Source organism: Myotis lucifugus, unplaced genomic scaffold, assembly GCF_000147115.1.
Source record: "Myotis lucifugus unplaced genomic scaffold, Myoluc2.0 scaffold_262, whole genome shotgun sequence".
In the NCBI taxonomy this organism is placed as follows: domain Eukaryota; kingdom Metazoa; phylum Chordata; class Mammalia; order Chiroptera; family Vespertilionidae; genus Myotis; species Myotis lucifugus.
The window spans coordinates 987,023-1,003,891 of NW_005871310.1; the positions used below are offsets into that span (position 1 = coordinate 987,023).

Sequence of the window (16,869 nt, forward strand, 5' to 3'; positions counted from 1 at the left end):
CTGGATCCTATGGACACCCTCAGCCAAGTCTGCTGATTCTCTGGGGAGTCTTGCTGACCTGGAACTGGCAAGAGGGGTTGGTTTGAAGACTTAGATAGAGTGATTGAGAGTTCTTGTGGTTGTGTCAGTGGCTTCCTGGCTGGACTCCTAATCTCTCTCCACCCTCAGGGATGTGATGGACAGCACCACCACTCAGAAGTATTGGATTGACATCCAGTTGCGCTGGGGGGATTATGATTCCCATGACATTGAGCGCTATGCCCGGGCCAAGTTCTTGGACTACACCACAGACAACATGAGTATCTACCCTTCACCTACGGGAGTGCTCATTGCCATTGACCTGGCCTATAACCTGCACAGGTAAGGTGGGGCTCAGAACCATGTGTTTTCCATCAGCCCCACACTTTGACATACAGTGTTTTTTTAGTTTGCCCCGCTACAATGAGGTTTGGCTCTTTCCTCCTCTGGGTCGCTGACTCTTTCTTCCCTGTCTCTGTGTATATGAGCAGACACTTGTTAGCCTGGTCAACCGTCTTTTCCTCCTCTGTAGAGTTGCAGTTTGCCTTATTCCTGACACTACCAGTCTGGTCTAACTTTTTCTTGCCTCTTCCACCTTCACAGTGCCTATGGAAACTGGTTCCCAGGCAGCAAGCCTCTCATACAGCAGGCCATGGCCAAGATCATGAAGGCAAACCCTGCCTTGTATGTGTTACGTGAACGGATTCGCAAGGGGCTGCAGCTGTACTCATCTGAGCCCACTGAGCCCTATCTGTCCTCGCAGAACTATGGTGAGCTCTTCTCCAACCAGATTATTTGGTTTGTGGATGACACTAACGTCTACAGAGTGACTATTCACAAGGTGAGAAGGGCTACAAGCAGTGTAGGGTGTGGGCCTCTAGATGCCTGATGGGGGGTGATCGGGCAAGTGTGTGCATATTGGCACGAAGGCAGGATGGTTCTAGGCCAGGGGTGGGCAAACTTTTTGACTCGAGGGCCACAATGGGTTCTTAAACTGGACCGGAGGGCCAGAACAAAAGCATGGATGGAGTGTTTGTGTGAACTAATATAAATTCAAAGTAAACATCATTACATAAAAGGGTACGGTCTTTTTTTTTTTTTTTTTTTTTTTTTAGTTTTATTCATTTCAAGCGGGCTGTAGTTTGCCCACGGCTGTTCTAGGCTGTACTAACTGATGTAATCATTCTTTAGACCTTTGAAGGGAACTTGACAACCAAGCCCATCAATGGGGCCATCTTCATCTTCAACCCACGCACAGGGCAGCTATTTCTCAAGATAATCCACACATCTGTGTGGGCTGGACAGAAGCGTTTGGGTCAGGTGAGTTGGTTAAAGGACAGAGCCTGTAGAAACTTCTCTCTTAATCTTTGGGGTGTGGGTGTGTGGGTGTGAGAAAAAATCTTTCTCTCTGAAAGATTGGGGGCATCTCATTTGAACTTGTTCCCCAAATTACTTAATTTGGGGAGTATCCTGTAGGAGGTCCAAGAGTGTGTGAGGTCCTTCATTGCCTGCCAGCTGGGCTCTGCTTTCTGAATCTCCTACCTCTAACCTCACTTGAACAGAGCTACCAAAAATTACCTTTCTAAAGGGAACAAGCATTCTTTTCTTTCTTAAAAGCAAGCAATAATTTATTGACCACAGCAAAAACACACTCAGGATAGTGAAGCAAGGACGGGCATAGAAGCAACAGGAGAGCCTGGGCGGGGCTGCTTTGGCTCCTGGGGGAGTCAGAGGAAAGGGGCCTGGAGACAGGTTCAGAGGGTTAGCCTGGGATGAACTGCCGCTGCCCATTGCTCCCCTGGTTGCAAGTCTCATGGGGTCCCTTGGAGTTTAGGAAATAAGTGCCTGTAGGGAAAGAAGAGGGGGAAGGGAATGGCGTGGGCATGTTTCCTGGAGGGAAAGCCAGCAACAAGCATTCTTAAAATGTCACTTTCTGCCCGGCTGGAGTGGCTCAGTGGTTGAGCATTGACCTATGAACCAGGAGGTTTGATTCCCAGTCAGGGCACATGCCCAGGTTGCAGGCTCCATCAGCCGATCAATAATTCTCTCTCATCATTGATGTTTCTCTCTATCCCTCTCCTGTCCTCTCTGAAATGAATCAAAAGTAGATTTTAAAAAATAAAATGTCACTTTCACCAAATTTCTTTATCTCAAAGCCTTTGCTTGCCCCTCCTTGCTGAATTACCTCCTCTTTGGCTTCCTAGACACTTGATATCTGGCTGAGCGATAACTTGTCCAGCCACAGTTTCTCTTCCTTTATGGCATGTTTCCTCGTGCAGTTAGTCTGTGGTCCTAGTATCACAAAACTCTAATGTTCCTCTCACCTTTGTGGCTTTGCTCATATATCTTTCTTTCTAGAATGAACTCTGCTCTTCCTCTGTTTATCAGTCTTATTCATTCCTTAAGACCTCTTTCTGCAGCTCTTTATGATCGTTAGCCTTAATTTCTTTTGTCCCTGACATAGTGTAGTATAATCAAATGCCAGCTTGTATGAGTTTTATATAGCCAGCTAGTAGAAAAGCCCTTTGGGGCAATGCCATTTGACACCTCTTACTTTACTTTCGAAGTACCTAACAGTGCTCAATAGTTTGCCCAGCTAGCATGGCTCAGTGGTTGAGCGTCTACCTGTGAACCAAGAGGTCACGGTTCGATTCCCAGTCAGGGCATATGCCTAGGTCAGGGGTCCTCAGACTTTTTAAATGGGGCCAGTTCACTGTCCCTCAGACCGTTGGAGGGCCAGACTATAGTTTAAAAAAAAACTATGAACAAATTCCTATGCACACTGCACATATCTTATTTTGAAGTAAAAAAACAAAACGGGAACAAATACAATATTTGTATCACTTGGAGTGCGGGAAACGAGTTAAGTCGGCTCGCGTGAATTGCGAGTACTCCGCGGGAGCCGTCTAACTCGGTTCATATAGATTTGCGGTGGAGTGCGGGAAACGTGTAAACTCGGGCCGATTGTAACTGCGTATTACCAAATATTTGTTTGTAATCCACCCTTTTGGTGGATGGAACAAAACCAAAAGACAGAGCCATCTTATATTTTGGCGGGAAATTCACCCGCACTCCAAGTGGTATTTGCATGTGGCCCGCGGGCCGTAGTTTGAGGACCCCTGGCCTAGGTTGTGGGCCATTCCCCAGTGTGGGGCGTGCAGGAGGCAGTCGATAAACGATTCTCATCATTGATGTTTCTCTTCCTTCTTCCCTGAAATCAATAAAAATATATTAAAAAAAGAAACAGTTCAATTATTTAAAGATTGAGTCTTCTGGTTTACCTGGAAGAGTGGAGACTCAGTTTTTCTTTCTTTCCCTTGCTTCTTAGTTGGCTAAGTGGAAGACGGCTGAGGAGGTGGCTGCCCTGATCCGATCTCTCCCTGTGGAGGAGCAGCCTAAGCAGATCATTGTCACCAGAAAGGGCATGCTGGACCCACTGGAGGTGAGAGGTGGGTGAGGTTAGAAGAAAGGAAGGCTGAGACCTGCAGGCTCTGTTTCTAATCTTGGATTTGATCTTGTCTCAGGTGCACTTGCTGGACTTCCCCAATATCGTGATCAAAGGGTCAGAGCTCCAACTGCCCTTCCAGGCTTGTCTTAAGGTGGAAAAGTTTGGGGACCTCATCCTGAAAGCCACTGAGCCCCAGATGGTTCTCTTTAACCTCTATGATGACTGGCTCAAGACGATCTCATCTTACACGGTATGAAGCTACCTCAAGAAGAGGATCACTTTAAGAGGAGTGGGTTTGGGGCCACGAGAAAATCTTGTGCCTTGGTTTTAACCACAGGCCCCTCAAGGGGGCCGTTCTCAACGTGTGGACAGAGACTCTGCTCTGCATATCAAGTTGATTCATGGTGAGGGGATAGGAGGTAGCACCTTAGAGTCTGAAATCAATTCCTGGTTCCATGACAGAATAGGATCAAGGAAAGGAAAGAACATTAAGTGTCTGGCCTCCCCCGACACTGCCTCATCTCTTTCCAGGCTTTTTCCCGCCTCATCTTGATTCTGCGTGCCCTGCATGTGAACAATGACCGGGCAAAGGTGATCCTGAAGCCAGACAAGACTACTATTACAGAACCACACCACATCTGGCCCACTCTGACTGACGAGGAATGGATTAAGGTGGAGGTGCAGCTCAAGGATCTTATCTTGGCCGACTACGGCAAGAAAAACAAGTGAGCAATTGGGGCTGGGGAGGCAGATGGAAGAGACAAAAAGGGTGAAATAAGTGGTACAGTATATGGTTTCTGTTTTGGGGTTTTTTTTGTGTGTGGTTTTTTAAAAATATTTTTATTGATTTCAGAGAGGACGGGAGAGGGAGAGATAGAAATATCAGTGATGAAAGGGAATCATTGATTGGCTATCCCCTGCACACCCCTCACTGGGGATGGAGTCCGCAACCTGGGCATGTGCCTTTGACTGGAATCCAATCCGGGACCCTTCAGTCTGCAGGCTGATGCTCTATCCACTGAGCAAACTGGCCAGGGCAGTTTCTGGGTTTTTTAAACATTTAGCCTCAGGTGTTTCTCAAGAATTGTCCTGGGAATTGCCTATAGAAGAAAGGAAGGCAGTGTCTTCAGATAGTGAAGGAAGAGTCTGTGTTTTGGGGCTTCATTCTGACCCTTGGGCATTGTTTCTCAATGGAGGCACTACTGCCATTTTGAGCAGGGCATTTCTTTACTGTCCATGCATTACAGGAAGTTTTAACATCCCAGGCCCTGAGGTACCACTGCTAATAGCACACACATACCTTTCTTCCCTCTCCTTCCCTGTAATTGTGGGAACCAAAGGTGTCTGTAGCTTTTCAAGTATCCCCTAGGTTGACTGACAGTACCAGCTCTGAGAACATGTTTCAGGGTTTCTGTTTTTGAGAATTGTCCTGCGCTAGGGCACTTTTTATCAAGGAAAAATGGGAGGTATGGATGCTGAGCAGGTTTGAGCCTGGCTGAAAAGTGCACCTGCACAGGGCCATCCTGGGGTGTGGCAAATGTTAGTACAAATGTATTAGTACATCTGCACTTCACACTTCCTTTACAAGTGTCACTTGACGATTGTCTGGGATAATATGGGTTCCCTTGTACCCCAGTTACATTCTTGCCATTGAGGCATAAGTGACCGAGGGGAAGGGACCCTTGTGTGACCCACACTGTCCCTTCAGTGTGAATGTGGCCTCACTGACACAGTCAGAGATTCGAGACATCATCCTGGGTATGGAGATCTCTGCACCGTCACAGCAGCGGCAGCAGATAGCTGAGATTGAGAAGCAGACCAAGGAACAGTCACAGCTGACGGCAACACAGACTCGTACTGTTAACAAGCACGGGGATGAGATCATCACCTCCACCACCAGCAACTATGAGACCCAGACTTTCTCATCAAAAACTGAATGGAGGGTCAGGTACTGTAAGGGGCCAAAGGGGTAGGGATGGAAGGGCCTGCTGGGCTACCTACAGTGCTTGGGTTGAGAAATGCTGACATTCCTACCTGTTTTTAGGGCCATCTCTGCTGCCAACCTGCACCTACGGACCAATCACATCTATGTTTCATCTGATGACATCAAGGAGACTGGTTACACCTATATCCTTCCCAAGAATGTGCTTAAGAAGTTCATCTGCATATCTGACCTTCGGGCCCAAGTGAGTAAGTGTGCTCAGCTGGGCCACGGTGTTAGCCAAACATTTTATGTATCTACAACTCACCTAAGGTTTCCTGGAACTTGAGGTTTCAAGATTCATGGAAAAGTAAATATACAAGGACTAGAGGCCCGGTGCACGAATTTGTGCATGGGTGGGGTCCAGCCTGGCCCGCCCCGCACAAATCAGGCTGATGTGACCTGGGGAGGGGGGGCGGTTGGCGGGCCACCCCGCCCCCTGGTCGAACTCCAGTAAGGAGGGTTTTGACCCCCACCAGATATCAAAACATAAAGTTATGGCAATTAAGAGAATAGCACCTACACAGAAACATTCATGTGCATATAATAAATATGGTATATCAAGTCTAGGATTAAGGATGCCTTATGATATTGAAGCAATCAGAAAAAGTAATCTAGATCCCTACTTCACACCACTTACAAAAATAAAATTCAGGTGGAATAAATATCTATTTAAAATACTAAACTGTATAATATTAGAGGAAAACATTTATTAGTTTTGGGATAGCCCTCTAAATAAGACACAAAGCACAAAACCAGTCAAAATGAATAACTTGTGTGTCTGTCAAAGGGTACCACAACAGATACCCTAAAAACAAAAATTATTTGCATAACCATAGATATAATAGATTAAGATCTAGAATAGGGAATTCTCAGAAGTTGATTTTTTAAAAAAAGATAACTATAGAAGATTGGGCAAAGATTACAGATGTAGTTCAGAAAAGGAACTACAGGTGGCAAATATAATATGAAAAAATGCTCACCTTTACTAGTAAATAGGGAAATTCAAGTGTTGTAAAACACCATTTATGGCCTGTTTGGTGAATTTGAAAAGTTTGTTAATATTCTGTGTGGGTGATTTATAGGAACACAGGTCCTCTTAACTTTGTAAAACTTAAAATACCACCTATTACTGGTTTTGAAGAAGTTTTCATTTGTTTATAGATACTATACTTAGATAATCAACTGGGAAGCAGTGCAGATTCCTGGACCCCACTCAGGAGATTCTGATGTGGTCATTTTGAGATAAGGTCCATGTTTAATGTTGTGACCAAGCACCCAGGTGATTCTTTTTTTTAACAACAAGCAAACACGTTTTTTTTATTTCAAAGAGGAAGGGAGAGGGAGAGGAAGAGATAGAAACATCAATGATAGACTAATCAATCAGTTGGCTGCCTCCTGCATGCCTCTCACTGGGGATTGAGCCCGAAACTTGGGCATGTGCCCTTGACCAGGAATCAAACGTGACCTGGTTCATAGGTCGACATTCAACCACTGAGAAGCACCAGCCGGGTCTCAGGTGATTCTGATGTGATAGATTCTGACCACATTTTGAGAAATTTGTTCTTAAGGAAGGGAAGGAAATGGCTAAAAGCGCAGGTCTAGGCTGGTACTAAGAATCATTTTGATTCTTGATCCCCTTGTCTCCAGATTGCAGGATACCTGTATGGGGTTAGCCCACCAGATAACCCCCAGGTGAAGGAAATCCGCTGCATCGTGATGGTACCACAGTGGGGTACCCACCAGACTGTGCACCTGCCTAACCAGCTGCCCCAGCATGAGTATCTCAAGGTCAATGGGGGTTTTCTGCTGCGAGGGTTGGGGAGGGAAGGCAGACCTTACCTTCCTGAGTGGGATTCCTGTCTGCAGATAGGGCTTTAAATCGTCTTTTACTGCTCTTTGCCTATAGGAGATGGAACCCTTAGGTTGGATCCACACTCAGCCCAATGAGTCCCCCCAGCTATCGCCCCAGGATGTCACCACCCATGCCAAGATCATGGCTGACAACCCATCTTGGGATGGCGAGAAAACCATCATCATCACCTGCAGGTGGGCTTGAGCTCCCATGGAAAGTATGAATGGGCCAGCATTGCAGGCCAGGACCAGAATGGTGGCCTAAGCTCTGACTTGATCCTCATCCCTCTTTCAGCTTCACACCAGGCTCCTGCACACTGACAGCCTACAAGCTGACCCCCAGTGGCTATGAATGGGGCCGCCAGAACACAGACAAGGGCAACAACCCCAAGGGCTACCTACCTTCGCACTATGAGAGGGTCCAGATGCTGCTGTCAGACCGCTTCCTCGGCTTCTTTATGGTCCCTGCCCAGTCCTCATGGAACTACAACTTTATGGGTAAGTGGGGAAGCTCAGGGAAGGGGCTGGGGTTAGGCCAGTGATGGCAAACCTATGACAGGCATGTCAGAGGTGACACGCAAACTCATTTTTTTGGTTGATTTTTGTTAAATGGCATTTAAATATATAAAATAAATATCAAAAATATAAGTCTTTGTTTTACTATGGTTGCAAATATCAAAAAATTTCTCTATGTGACACGGCACCAGAGTTAAGTTAGGGTTTTCCAAAATGCTGACACGCCGAGCTCAAAAGGTCCGCCATCACTGGGTTAGGCCCTCATCCTTAGCACTTGGGGCCTGACTCTGGTTTGGAGATGGCCCAGGGGCCCCAGCTGGGTGAGATAGGTGGACCTTGTTAATATTGGACGTTTTTATCTACCCCAAGGTGTACGGCATGATCCCAACATGAAGTATGAGCTGCAGCTGGCAAACCCCAAAGAGTTCTACCACGAGGTGCACAGGCCGTCCCACTTCCTCAACTTCGCGCTCCTGCAGGAGGGGGAGGTCTACTCTGCGGACCGAGAGGACCTCTACGCCTAGTTGTGTCCTCACCTCCTGCTTCAGACTCCCCAAAGGCTGGAGATTTTTAGGGCCCCCCCACCCCCCGCCCCACCTCCCACAGACTAGCTGGTGACATTCATCAGCTTGGCCCCTTTTTCCTCTATTTTGTGCTTGTTGTGTTGTTGACTCCTGGTGACCTGTAATCCTGAACAGTATAATAAATTTTGTATAAATTGGAGTTTTTGAGTGTTTTCCCCCTCTGAGCTCAAATTCTGGGTGTAGGATTGGCAGGTGAGGGGAAAGGAGGACCCCTCAGGGCTTGTGGGGCTAAATATCCAGTAGACACTGGGAACTGACATGGGGGTTGGGCTTTCACACTCCTACCACCTTGACCACATTTGCCAATTTTGCTCCAAAATACTTGCAAATCATCCCTCGGAGCAGTTGCCATTTCCTGAGCCAGGAAGCTTGTGACTTGTTCTCTGCAGCTATGTGCCAGCCTGGCCCCTTAAGCTTTATGTCACTCCTGGTCAGGGCACAGGCACATGCCTGGACAGTTGGCGCTCTGGCTGAGGCCAGTGACAGCCCAGCGACTCACCTCTTGCCCTGTGTGGTTGGCAGCCCAGTGGGGCCCCGTGACTCCAGGCACAGGGGTGGAGCCTGGCCTGGGCACTGGGGAGGGCTGGACAAAGTGACCACTTACAGCCCTGAGCCTCACCTCTTGGACGCCTGGCTGGAGGCTGGCTGTCCTGCTTCCTGTGACCTTGGGGACTTGAACCGGACAGGGCCCAGGGGGCCCAGGGCACCGTCTCCTTCCCCCACGCTGTTTTCTTTAATTGCTCCTCCCCAGTCGCTTCTACCCCACCCTCTCCTGCGCTGAACTGTTTCCTGGGCGGGAGCTGTTTGGCTTTTCCTGCCCCAGTTAGGGTTGGGGGCGGTGACTGTCGCAGCCCTTGGCCTTCGGGGGACATGGAGCCCAGGAGGGCGGCGCCTGGGGAGCATGGCTGGAGGCCTCGAGTGGCCACGGGGGCTGAGACGGCCGCAGAGCTCGTGTACCATCTAGCGGGGGCCCTGGGCACCGAGCTGCAGGAGCTGGCGCGCCGCTTCGGGCCTGAGGCGGCCGCGGGACTCGTGCCGCTCGTGGTGCGGGCGCTGGAGCTCCTGGAAAAGGCTGCCGTGGGGCCCGCCCCCGACTCGGTGAGTCACTGCCCCTCCCTCTGCCACCCGCGGGGTCGCCGGGGGCCTAACCCTGAGAGCCCGGACTCCCAGCTGCAGGTGTCGGCGCAGCAGGCCGAGCTGGAGCTGCGGCGGCTGCGGGACGAGAACGAGCACCTCCGCAGAGAGCTGCGCTGCGGGCCGCAGGGTGAGTGCGGGCCAGGGCGGGGGCGGGCCGCGCCGAGACCGCCTCCCGGGCCGCCGCTAAGCACCACCCTTCCTCAGAGGAGCGTGCTCTGCTGCGGCAGCTCAAGGAAGTGACCGACCGACAGCGGGACGAGCTCCGGGCGCACAACCGGGACCTGCAGCAGCGCAGCCAGGAGACCGAGGCGGTGAGGGCGGGAGAGGCTGCGGCGCGGGGCGGGGCGGGGCTCCCTCGGCGCCCTGCCCACCGGCCCTACCGCGTGCTCCGCCCCCAGTTGCAGGAGCAGCTGCAGCGCCTCCTGCTGGTGAATGCAGAGTTGCGGCACAAGCTGGCCGCGGTGCAAACCCAGCTTCGAGCCGCACGGGACCGCGAGAGCGAGCGGGAGCTGCGGCGTGCAGGTGTCTTGGAGTTGGCTCGGGATCAGGATCAGGATCAGGCACGGAACCTGGCCGGGGGTCCTGGGTGCGCACAGAGGCAGGAGCCCGAGCTGGCGACCGCAGAACCAGGAGGCCCGGGGACCCCTGAGGACCCCGTGAGTGCCCGCTGGTCAGGGACCCTTCCCAATCCTCACAAGGGTGGGCACTTGGGAAGTGTGCTGTGCTGCGTGGCAGGTCCAACGGGACGTTGGAAGGTGGCACACAAGTATGTCCCCCCAGCCGGCCTCTGTCCCTCTCTCATCTAGAGCACTGGTCTGACGTTGTTGTGGTGCCCCTTGCCTCCCCAGTCTCCCTGCCAGCATTCCCTCTAGAACAGTGGTTCTCAGCCTTGGCTGCACATTAGAATCACCTGGGAATCTTTTAAAATCCTGATTTCTGGGCCTCATCCTCCGGAAATTCTGTCTCCTTGTTATGGGGTGGGGGCCACAACCTTAGTAACAAAGAAGCAGAATTTCCGGAGGATGAGGCCCAGAAATCAGGATTTAAAAAAGATTCCCAGGTGATTCTAATGTGCAGCCAAGGTTGAGAACCACTGCTCCAGAATTACCGTGATGACCCAGGGGCAGAGAGGCGCCAGCCCAGGCCCCCCTCTGACCAAGCCTTGCCTTCCCTTGCGCAGGCGGATGCCCCGCAGGAAGAACAGTGTCCCTCCAACGTAGGGCAGTGCGGCTTCAGTCGAGAGGAGCTTCAGCAGATCCTCCAGGAGCGGAATGAGCTCAAAGCCAACGTGTTCCTGCTGAAGGAGGAGTTGGCCTACTTCCAGCGGTGAGGGCGCTGGGCAGGAGCTGGGCAGGGGAGGGGCTCCAGTCACACCTGTTCCTGGGGCTGGGGTCACCTGCCTCATTCTTTGGCTCATTGGTATATAAACAGTGACATATGCCAGGCACTGTGCTGGGCACTGGGAGGACATGAATCACACAGCCCCTGCCTTCCTGGAACTCCAACCAAATGCGGGAAGGGGAGTGCAGAGGGGCACAGCAGCCACAGCAGCAGTCAGAGAAGTATTCCTAGGAGGTGTGACACCTAAGCTAAAGTTTGAGGGGTATTAGGCAAAGTGTTTCAAAAAAGGGTACTTCGGTGTGAGACTTACTTTTGGTATCCCCATCACTTTTCCCCTGCCCTTTCTCCTCCTCTGTAGGGAGCTGCTCACAGACCGCAGGGTACCTGGGCTTCTCCTGGAAGCCATGAAGGTGGCTGTCAGGAAGCAGCGGAAGAAGATCAAGGCGAAGATGTTAGGGACCCCAGAGGAAGCAGAGAGCAGGTAAGTCCCTGCCTTCATTCTCACTGAGCTAGCCCTCCCTCCCTCGTTCTGTTGAGCCTGATAACCCAGCCTGGTCACGCTCTAACCCAGTCTAGTCACCTCCTAAGTCTGCTGACCTATTCTGGTCACCCTATTGAGCTTGCTGACCCAGCCTGATCATCTTTTGAGTCTTTTTGTCTCAGACTGAACCTATCATCCCAGCCTCATCACCCCTTGAACCTAACACTCTAGTCACTTTTTTTTTGGTAATATATTTTTATTGATTTCAGAGAGGAAGGGAGAGGGAGAGAGAGATAGAAACATCAATGTTGAGAAAGAATCATCGATCGACTGCCTCCTGCATGTCCCTCACTAGGGAATGAGCCCGTAACCCAGGCATGTTCCCTGACCGTGACCTCCTAGTTCACAGGTCGACACTCAACGACTGAGCCACATCCGGCCAGGCTAGTCTAGTCACTCTTGAACCTGCTAACCTGGCCGGGTCACCCCCTGAGCCTGCTGTCCAGCCTGCCCTGCTGAGCTTGCCACTCTGGACTGGTCACTCCTTGAGCCTGCTGTCCTGCCTGCCCTGATGAGCTTGCCACTCCGGCCTGATTACTCCTTGAGCCTACTAACTGATCTAGTCTGGTCTTGGTCACCCCTGAGCCTGCCCAGCCACCTCCTAAGTCTGCTGACCTATTCTGGTCACCCTGTTTAGCTTGCTGACCCAGCCTGCCCTGCAGAGTCTGCTACTCTGGCCTGAGCCTACTATCTGGCCTGCCCTGCTGAACATGCCATTCTGCTTTGGTCACCCCTTGGGCTTGCTGATCTGGCCTGGTCACCCCTTGAGCCTACTATCTGGCCTGCCCTGCTCAACATCCCATTCTGCTTTGGTCACCCCTTGGGCTAGCTGATCTGGCCTGGTCACCCCTTGAGCCTGCATTCCTGAGCCTGCCACCCTTCTCTCTGGATCGCTCTGCTCCCACTTGCCATGCTTGCTGCGCATCCTGCTGAAGAATCCTGCTAATGCTGTTTCTCCACATTCATTCTTCGGGTCCCTGTCCTGGCTGTATCTGCTGGCTGTATCTCAGAGGAGTGAGACGGTAGCTGTAGAGACCTTCATAGAAAGCCAAAAGGCCTGGGTTCAAAGAGCTTCCGGGCTGGTGGACACATGGAGATGCAGGACTCATGGCGGGCCTGCAGCGGGCATGGCAGCCCTGTGCCCTTTCCCCATACCTTGCCCCTGAGAGCTCAGGACAGCAGGGTGGAAGGATGCTTCTTCCATCTGGCTATTACTGAGTTATAACCTTTTATAATAAATCAGTAATCTAGTAAGTAAAAAATAAAGACTATAGCTGAAGCCTTGTCAGAGGTCTGCTGTCCATCTGCCTATAAAATAAAAGTCTCAAGATGTCCTTCATCTCCCCAGTGTCCCCTCTCCAGCTTTGGGGGCCCTGTTGTCACCCTGTTTTCCCCTGCTTGCTCCTGGGGGCCACACAGAAGGCTGACCATAGCTGCACTCCCATTGTCCCTCCTGGCCTTGATAAATGACCCTCACCTCTTTCCTCTCTCCTCTGCCTCAGTGACGATGAGGATGGCTCATGGCTCCTGCTCTCCAGCGATAAGGAAGACCACCCCCCACCCCCTGAGTCCAGAATACAGAGTTTGTATGTTGTGGGGAGAGGAAGAGACCCCACCTTGGTTCTTTTCAGCATCCCCTTTCCTACTCCCCTGATGCCCACCCTGCTGTCCTGAGCTCTAAGCGCGCCCCTCCCTTCCTGCTTCTCTGACCCTGGCCCTTTCACCTCCTGCTGCCCTTTCTTCTTACTGTATCCCCCGTTCTCACCATCCCCGTCCTCAGCCCATATCCTTGATCTCTCTGGCACCCGGGCTCAAAGTACCTCTGGGTTCTCCCCCCAGCTTTGGCCAGTGTTATCGAGGTGAAGCAGAGGCCCTTGAAGCCAAGACCAGCAGCACAGCTCCCAGCGAGCGAGGGGAAGAGGAGGCCCCACAGCAATCCCACGTGGAGCCTATGGGCAGCCCCTGACCGGCCCTGCTTTGCTCTCGATGAACATCTTTGTCTCGGGGTCTCAGGTGCCCCAGGCGCCTGACCTTGGAGTCTGACTGTGGGTGGATGTGACCTCAAATGAGGACAGGGCTCCCTCCTGCCCTGCCCTCCCAGGCTCTTTCCCAGTCTTGGCCTGAGCCAGGGCACGACTGGGAGTCCAGCCTACCTTCCTTTCCTAGATCTCGGAGTGAAGCCTCCTGGGTCAGATAAAAGTGCTTCCTCTCTGAGTCTCAGTTTCCCCATCCATGAACTGGAGAGCTGACTACCTACCTCCCAGAGATTTGCACAGATGGCCTAAGCTAATGTAATAAAGGAACTGCCCGTGATATCCACAAACTGTTCCACGTCTGTCTGTCAGTGGTCGGCCCCCGCTTCCCGCCCTGCTTTGCCAGGGGTGAAGGCAGGCTGAGGCTGTCTCAGGGTTTCCCCGGTCGTCACTGGGTGGGGAGGCTTCTCCCAGCTGGGAAGTATGACCTAATGGAAAACTCTGGCTCCCCCTCACCCCACTCCCTCGCCTGCCCCCAATATCCCAGGACTTCCAGTTTCATCTTCCTGCCCCCTCCAGACTGAAACCAGCCCCTTCAGGCCCCACTCGGCACTAGTGATTGGGCCTGCACACCCTCAGGGAGGTGCCTCATGGCAGCCCGCCCACCACCGCCCCCTGGGCCTGGTTTCCTCAGGAAAAGCCTTGGGAGGAAACCGGGAGGGGGTTGGAGCTGTGGGGGCCAGGCTCACTCAAACCCTCTCACTGCGCTGGCCGCCATGGGCCTGCGGCTGCTGCTCCCCCTGCTACTGCTCTGGACTCAGAGGACTGAGGGGTCTGAGCTGGACCCTAATGGGCGGCACGTCTGCATGGACAACAGGTGGCTCTTGTGGGAGGCTGAGGGGGGCGGTAGCTGAACTGGTGCTGAGGCTTGGGGCGGGTAGTGAGGGAAGAGATCATGGGGCTGAAGGGAGGGAGGCTTGGGGACAGCCTGGAGGGTGGTGGATCGTCAGGACAGATGGTGGGAAGGCCAGAGAAGGAGAGGGAAGGGGTTGGGGTCAGTGGGCTGTGACTCGGCCAGGCCTACCTGATGGGGCTGAGGCAGCCTCCCACATCTCAGCCAGAGGCAGTGATCCACCCTTCCTAACCCCCCTCCGCTGACCCCTCTCTGCCCCGCAGCCCCTCTGCTGAGCTCCAGTGCTGCCCAGGCTGGAGGCAGAAGGATCGAGAATGCACCATTGGTGAGTAGCCAGGACCAACCCCCACACCAAGAGAAGGGAGGACACAGCTCAGTGACCTTCCTACCCTTCTGGGGGCTGATTTCCCCTCCTGAGCCCTGGAGCTAGCGTCCGTCCTATGACACACACACCCAACCCCGAGGGAACAGCTCTTGAGGGTCAAGGAACCGGGAGCCAGTGAGGGGGCTGAGTGTCCCCTGGTCAAGCCCCAGTCCTTCTGACCTCGGTGGGTGTTTTTCAGCCATCTGTGAGGGGCCCGATGCCTGCCGGGAAGACGAAGTATGCGTGAAGCCAGGCCTCTGTCGATGCAAACCTGGATTCTTCGGGGCCCAGTGCAACTCCCGTGAGTCCTAAGTCACGCCTGGGGGATGACCTTGCTGGGCAGAGCTAGGAGAGCGGGGAGGCAAAGCAGGTAGGACCGACATCTTGGAACAGCAGGGCCAGAACCTCTCCAGTCTTCACTGAGGAAATTGAGGCCCAGGGACAGGAAGTGACGCTCCTGGGAGATGCCCTGAGTCATCTGGATTTTGCCCAGATCCTCAGAGCCCTATTCACAGCTGCAGTTCTGGGCCCTTCACCTTTCAACTGAGAAAGGGTACTGGTGGTTCCTGTTCATTGCAAAATGGATGCATTCTCAGTCTCCCCCACGTATACCTGAACATGCATGGAGGGTGGAAGGAGGGCCCTGGCCAGGTTGTCTGTCCTCTCTGGCAGAAAAAAAGGGCATGGATGGGAACAGGACAGCCAGGGGCAGCCATCAGGATTCAGGAATCAGGGTGGAGAGGAGACACGGGAGGAAATGGGCTTCTCCTGCGACCCTGATGGCAGCACCCAGGCCTGCCACACCCAGCTGTCAGCCCAGTGGAGGACCCAATGAGAGGGAGGAGGGGGCATGGATGAAGCCTCCCCTGCCCCCCGCCCCCCTCCGCGCGCACACACACACACTTCTTTTTTTTTTTTTTTTTAAATATATTTTTATTGATTTTTTACAGAGAGAAAGGGAGAGAGAGAGTCAGAAACATCGATGAGAGAGAAACATCGACCAGCCGCCTCCTGCACACCTCCTACTGGGGATGTGCCCGCAACCAAGGTACATGCCCTTGACCGGAATCGAACCTGGGACCCTTCAGTCCGCAGACCGACGCTCTATCCACTGAGCTAAACCGGTCTTGGCTTTTTTTTTAAAAAAATATATATTTTTATTGATTTCAGAGAGGAAGGGAGAGGGAGAGAGAGATAGAAACATCAATGATGAGAGAGAATCATTGATTGGCTGCCTCCTGGCACGCCCCACACTGGAGATTGAGCCCGCAACCCAGGCATGTGCCCCTGGTCAGAATCGAACCCGGGACCCTTCAGTCCGCAGGCCGACGCTCTACTCACTGAGCCAAACCGGCTAGGGCACACACACACACTTCTGTGTGCTCTGGGCAAAGCCCCTTTCCCTCTCAGGATCTTTAGTGTGTTCTAGAATGTGACATGGGAGGCTGGGTCACCGCTAAGGAGTTCTGTAGTTCAGAGTCCGGGGCAGGAAGTGAGCTTTGCCCCAGGAGGATATGATGCCACGTGTTCCCAGGGTCGGTTCCTGGCTCTTGGAGGATGGGCCCAGCCCCCTCCTTTGTTCTGGGAGGGGGTCCAGAGCCTGCATTTGTCCGAGGCCTGAGCCCGCTGACCCCTTCCGTCTCTCCCCACCCTTCCCTTTCCTGCCCCAAGGCTGCCCGGGCCAGTACTGGGGCCCCGACTGCCGGGAGAGCTGTGCCTGCCACCCCCATGGCCAGTGCGAGCCGGACACCGGTGTGTGCCGCTGCCAAGCCAACCGCTGGGGTAGCCGCTGCGAGTTCGAGTGCACCTGCAGCCCACACGGGCGCTGCGACCCGAAGACCGGCGCGTGCCACTGCGACGCGGGCTGGTGGTCGACCAAGTGCCACCACCGGTGCCAGTGCAACCCAGTGGCAGCCCGCTGTGACCAGGCCACGGGCAACTGCCTGTGCGAGGTGGGCTGGTGGGGCCGCCGCTGCAGCTTCCGCTGCAATTGCCACGGCTCACCGTGCGCGAAGGAGTCGGGGCGCTGCGCCTGCCGGCCGGGCTGGTGGGGCCCCGAGTGCCGGCAGCGGTGCGAGTGCCTGCGCGGCCGCTGCAGCGCGGACTCCGGCCAGTGCGCCTGCCCGCCCGGCTTCCACGGCCTGCGCTGCGAGCTGCCCTGCCCCGCGGGCCTTCTACGGGGCGCAGTGCAGCCACAGG

At 53.3% G+C, this 16,869-nt stretch overlaps 3 protein-coding genes across 11 annotated transcripts in view; all 3 read left to right on the forward strand.

Annotated features, from left to right (window-relative positions):
- PRPF8 (pre-mRNA processing factor 8) overlaps positions 1 to 8,540 on the forward strand; it is a 29,350-nt gene extending 20,810 nt beyond the window's left edge. For 2 of the 3 annotated variants that reach the window (XM_006099181.2, XM_023762841.1), the window contains 12 exons: positions 169 to 360; positions 622 to 859; positions 1,210 to 1,338; positions 3,347 to 3,460; positions 3,543 to 3,716; positions 3,998 to 4,191; positions 5,175 to 5,414; positions 5,511 to 5,652; positions 7,098 to 7,238; positions 7,357 to 7,496; positions 7,597 to 7,799; positions 8,187 to 8,540. In XM_006099181.2, coding sequence (XP_006099243.1) covers positions 169 to 360; positions 622 to 859; positions 1,210 to 1,338; positions 3,347 to 3,460; positions 3,543 to 3,716; positions 3,998 to 4,191; positions 5,175 to 5,414; positions 5,511 to 5,652; positions 7,098 to 7,238; positions 7,357 to 7,496; positions 7,597 to 7,799; positions 8,187 to 8,341 — 2,062 coding nt within the window. In that variant the 3' untranslated portion in view covers positions 8,342 to 8,540. Of the gene's footprint in view, positions 1 to 168; positions 361 to 621; positions 860 to 1,209; positions 1,339 to 3,346; positions 3,461 to 3,542; positions 3,717 to 3,997; positions 4,192 to 5,174; positions 5,415 to 5,510; positions 5,657 to 7,097; positions 7,239 to 7,356; positions 7,497 to 7,596; positions 7,800 to 8,186 lie in introns of those variants that run through there. The other variant, XR_002831748.1, reaches the window with a different exon arrangement.
- A 540-nt stretch (positions 8,541 to 9,080) lies between these two features.
- Positions 9,081 to 13,743, forward strand: RILP (Rab interacting lysosomal protein). Of its 6 annotated transcripts, XM_006099182.3 has the most exons (8): positions 9,114 to 9,499; positions 9,572 to 9,665; positions 9,743 to 9,849; positions 9,937 to 10,194; positions 10,719 to 10,864; positions 11,238 to 11,360; positions 12,923 to 13,006; positions 13,260 to 13,743. In XM_006099182.3, the coding sequence occupies exons 1-8, from the start codon at positions 9,272 to 9,274 to the stop codon at positions 13,384 to 13,386; spliced, it is 1,167 nt and encodes a 388-aa protein (XP_006099244.2). In that variant the 5' UTR covers positions 9,114 to 9,271; the 3' UTR covers positions 13,387 to 13,743. The 6 variants fall into 6 exon arrangements, with proteins under 6 accessions (XP_023618594.1, XP_023618593.1, XP_014320205.1 ...); XM_023762825.1 differs by having other exon boundaries at positions 9,106 to 9,665; positions 9,943 to 10,194; XM_014464719.2 differs by having other exon boundaries at positions 9,110 to 9,665.
- Positions 13,744 to 13,886: 143 nt separating this feature from the next.
- Positions 13,887 to 16,869, forward strand: part of SCARF1 (scavenger receptor class F member 1) — an 11,985-nt gene continuing 9,002 nt past the window's right edge. For both annotated transcript variants that reach the window (XM_023762828.1, XM_023762830.1), the window contains exons 1-4: positions 13,887 to 14,270; positions 14,570 to 14,631; positions 14,870 to 14,971; positions 16,342 to 16,853. In XM_023762828.1, coding sequence (XP_023618596.1) covers positions 14,044 to 14,270; positions 14,570 to 14,631; positions 14,870 to 14,971; positions 16,342 to 16,853 — 903 coding nt within the window. In that variant the 5' untranslated portion in view covers positions 13,887 to 14,043. The remainder of the gene's footprint in view (positions 14,271 to 14,569; positions 14,632 to 14,869; positions 14,972 to 16,341; positions 16,854 to 16,869) is intronic.

Coding starts and splice junctions, on each gene's coding strand:
- RILP (XM_014464719.2), top strand. CDS start 9,272: ATGGAGCCCAGGAGGGCGGCGCCTGGGGAGCATGGCTGGAGGCCTCGA. Junction 9,666..9,742: donor GCTGCGCTGCGGGCCGCAGG/GTGAGTGCGGGC, acceptor ACCCTTCCTCAG/AGGAGCGTGCTCTGCTGCGG. Junction 10,195..10,718: donor CGGGGACCCCTGAGGACCCC/GTGAGTGCCCGC, acceptor TCCCTTGCGCAG/GCGGATGCCCCGCAGGAAGA.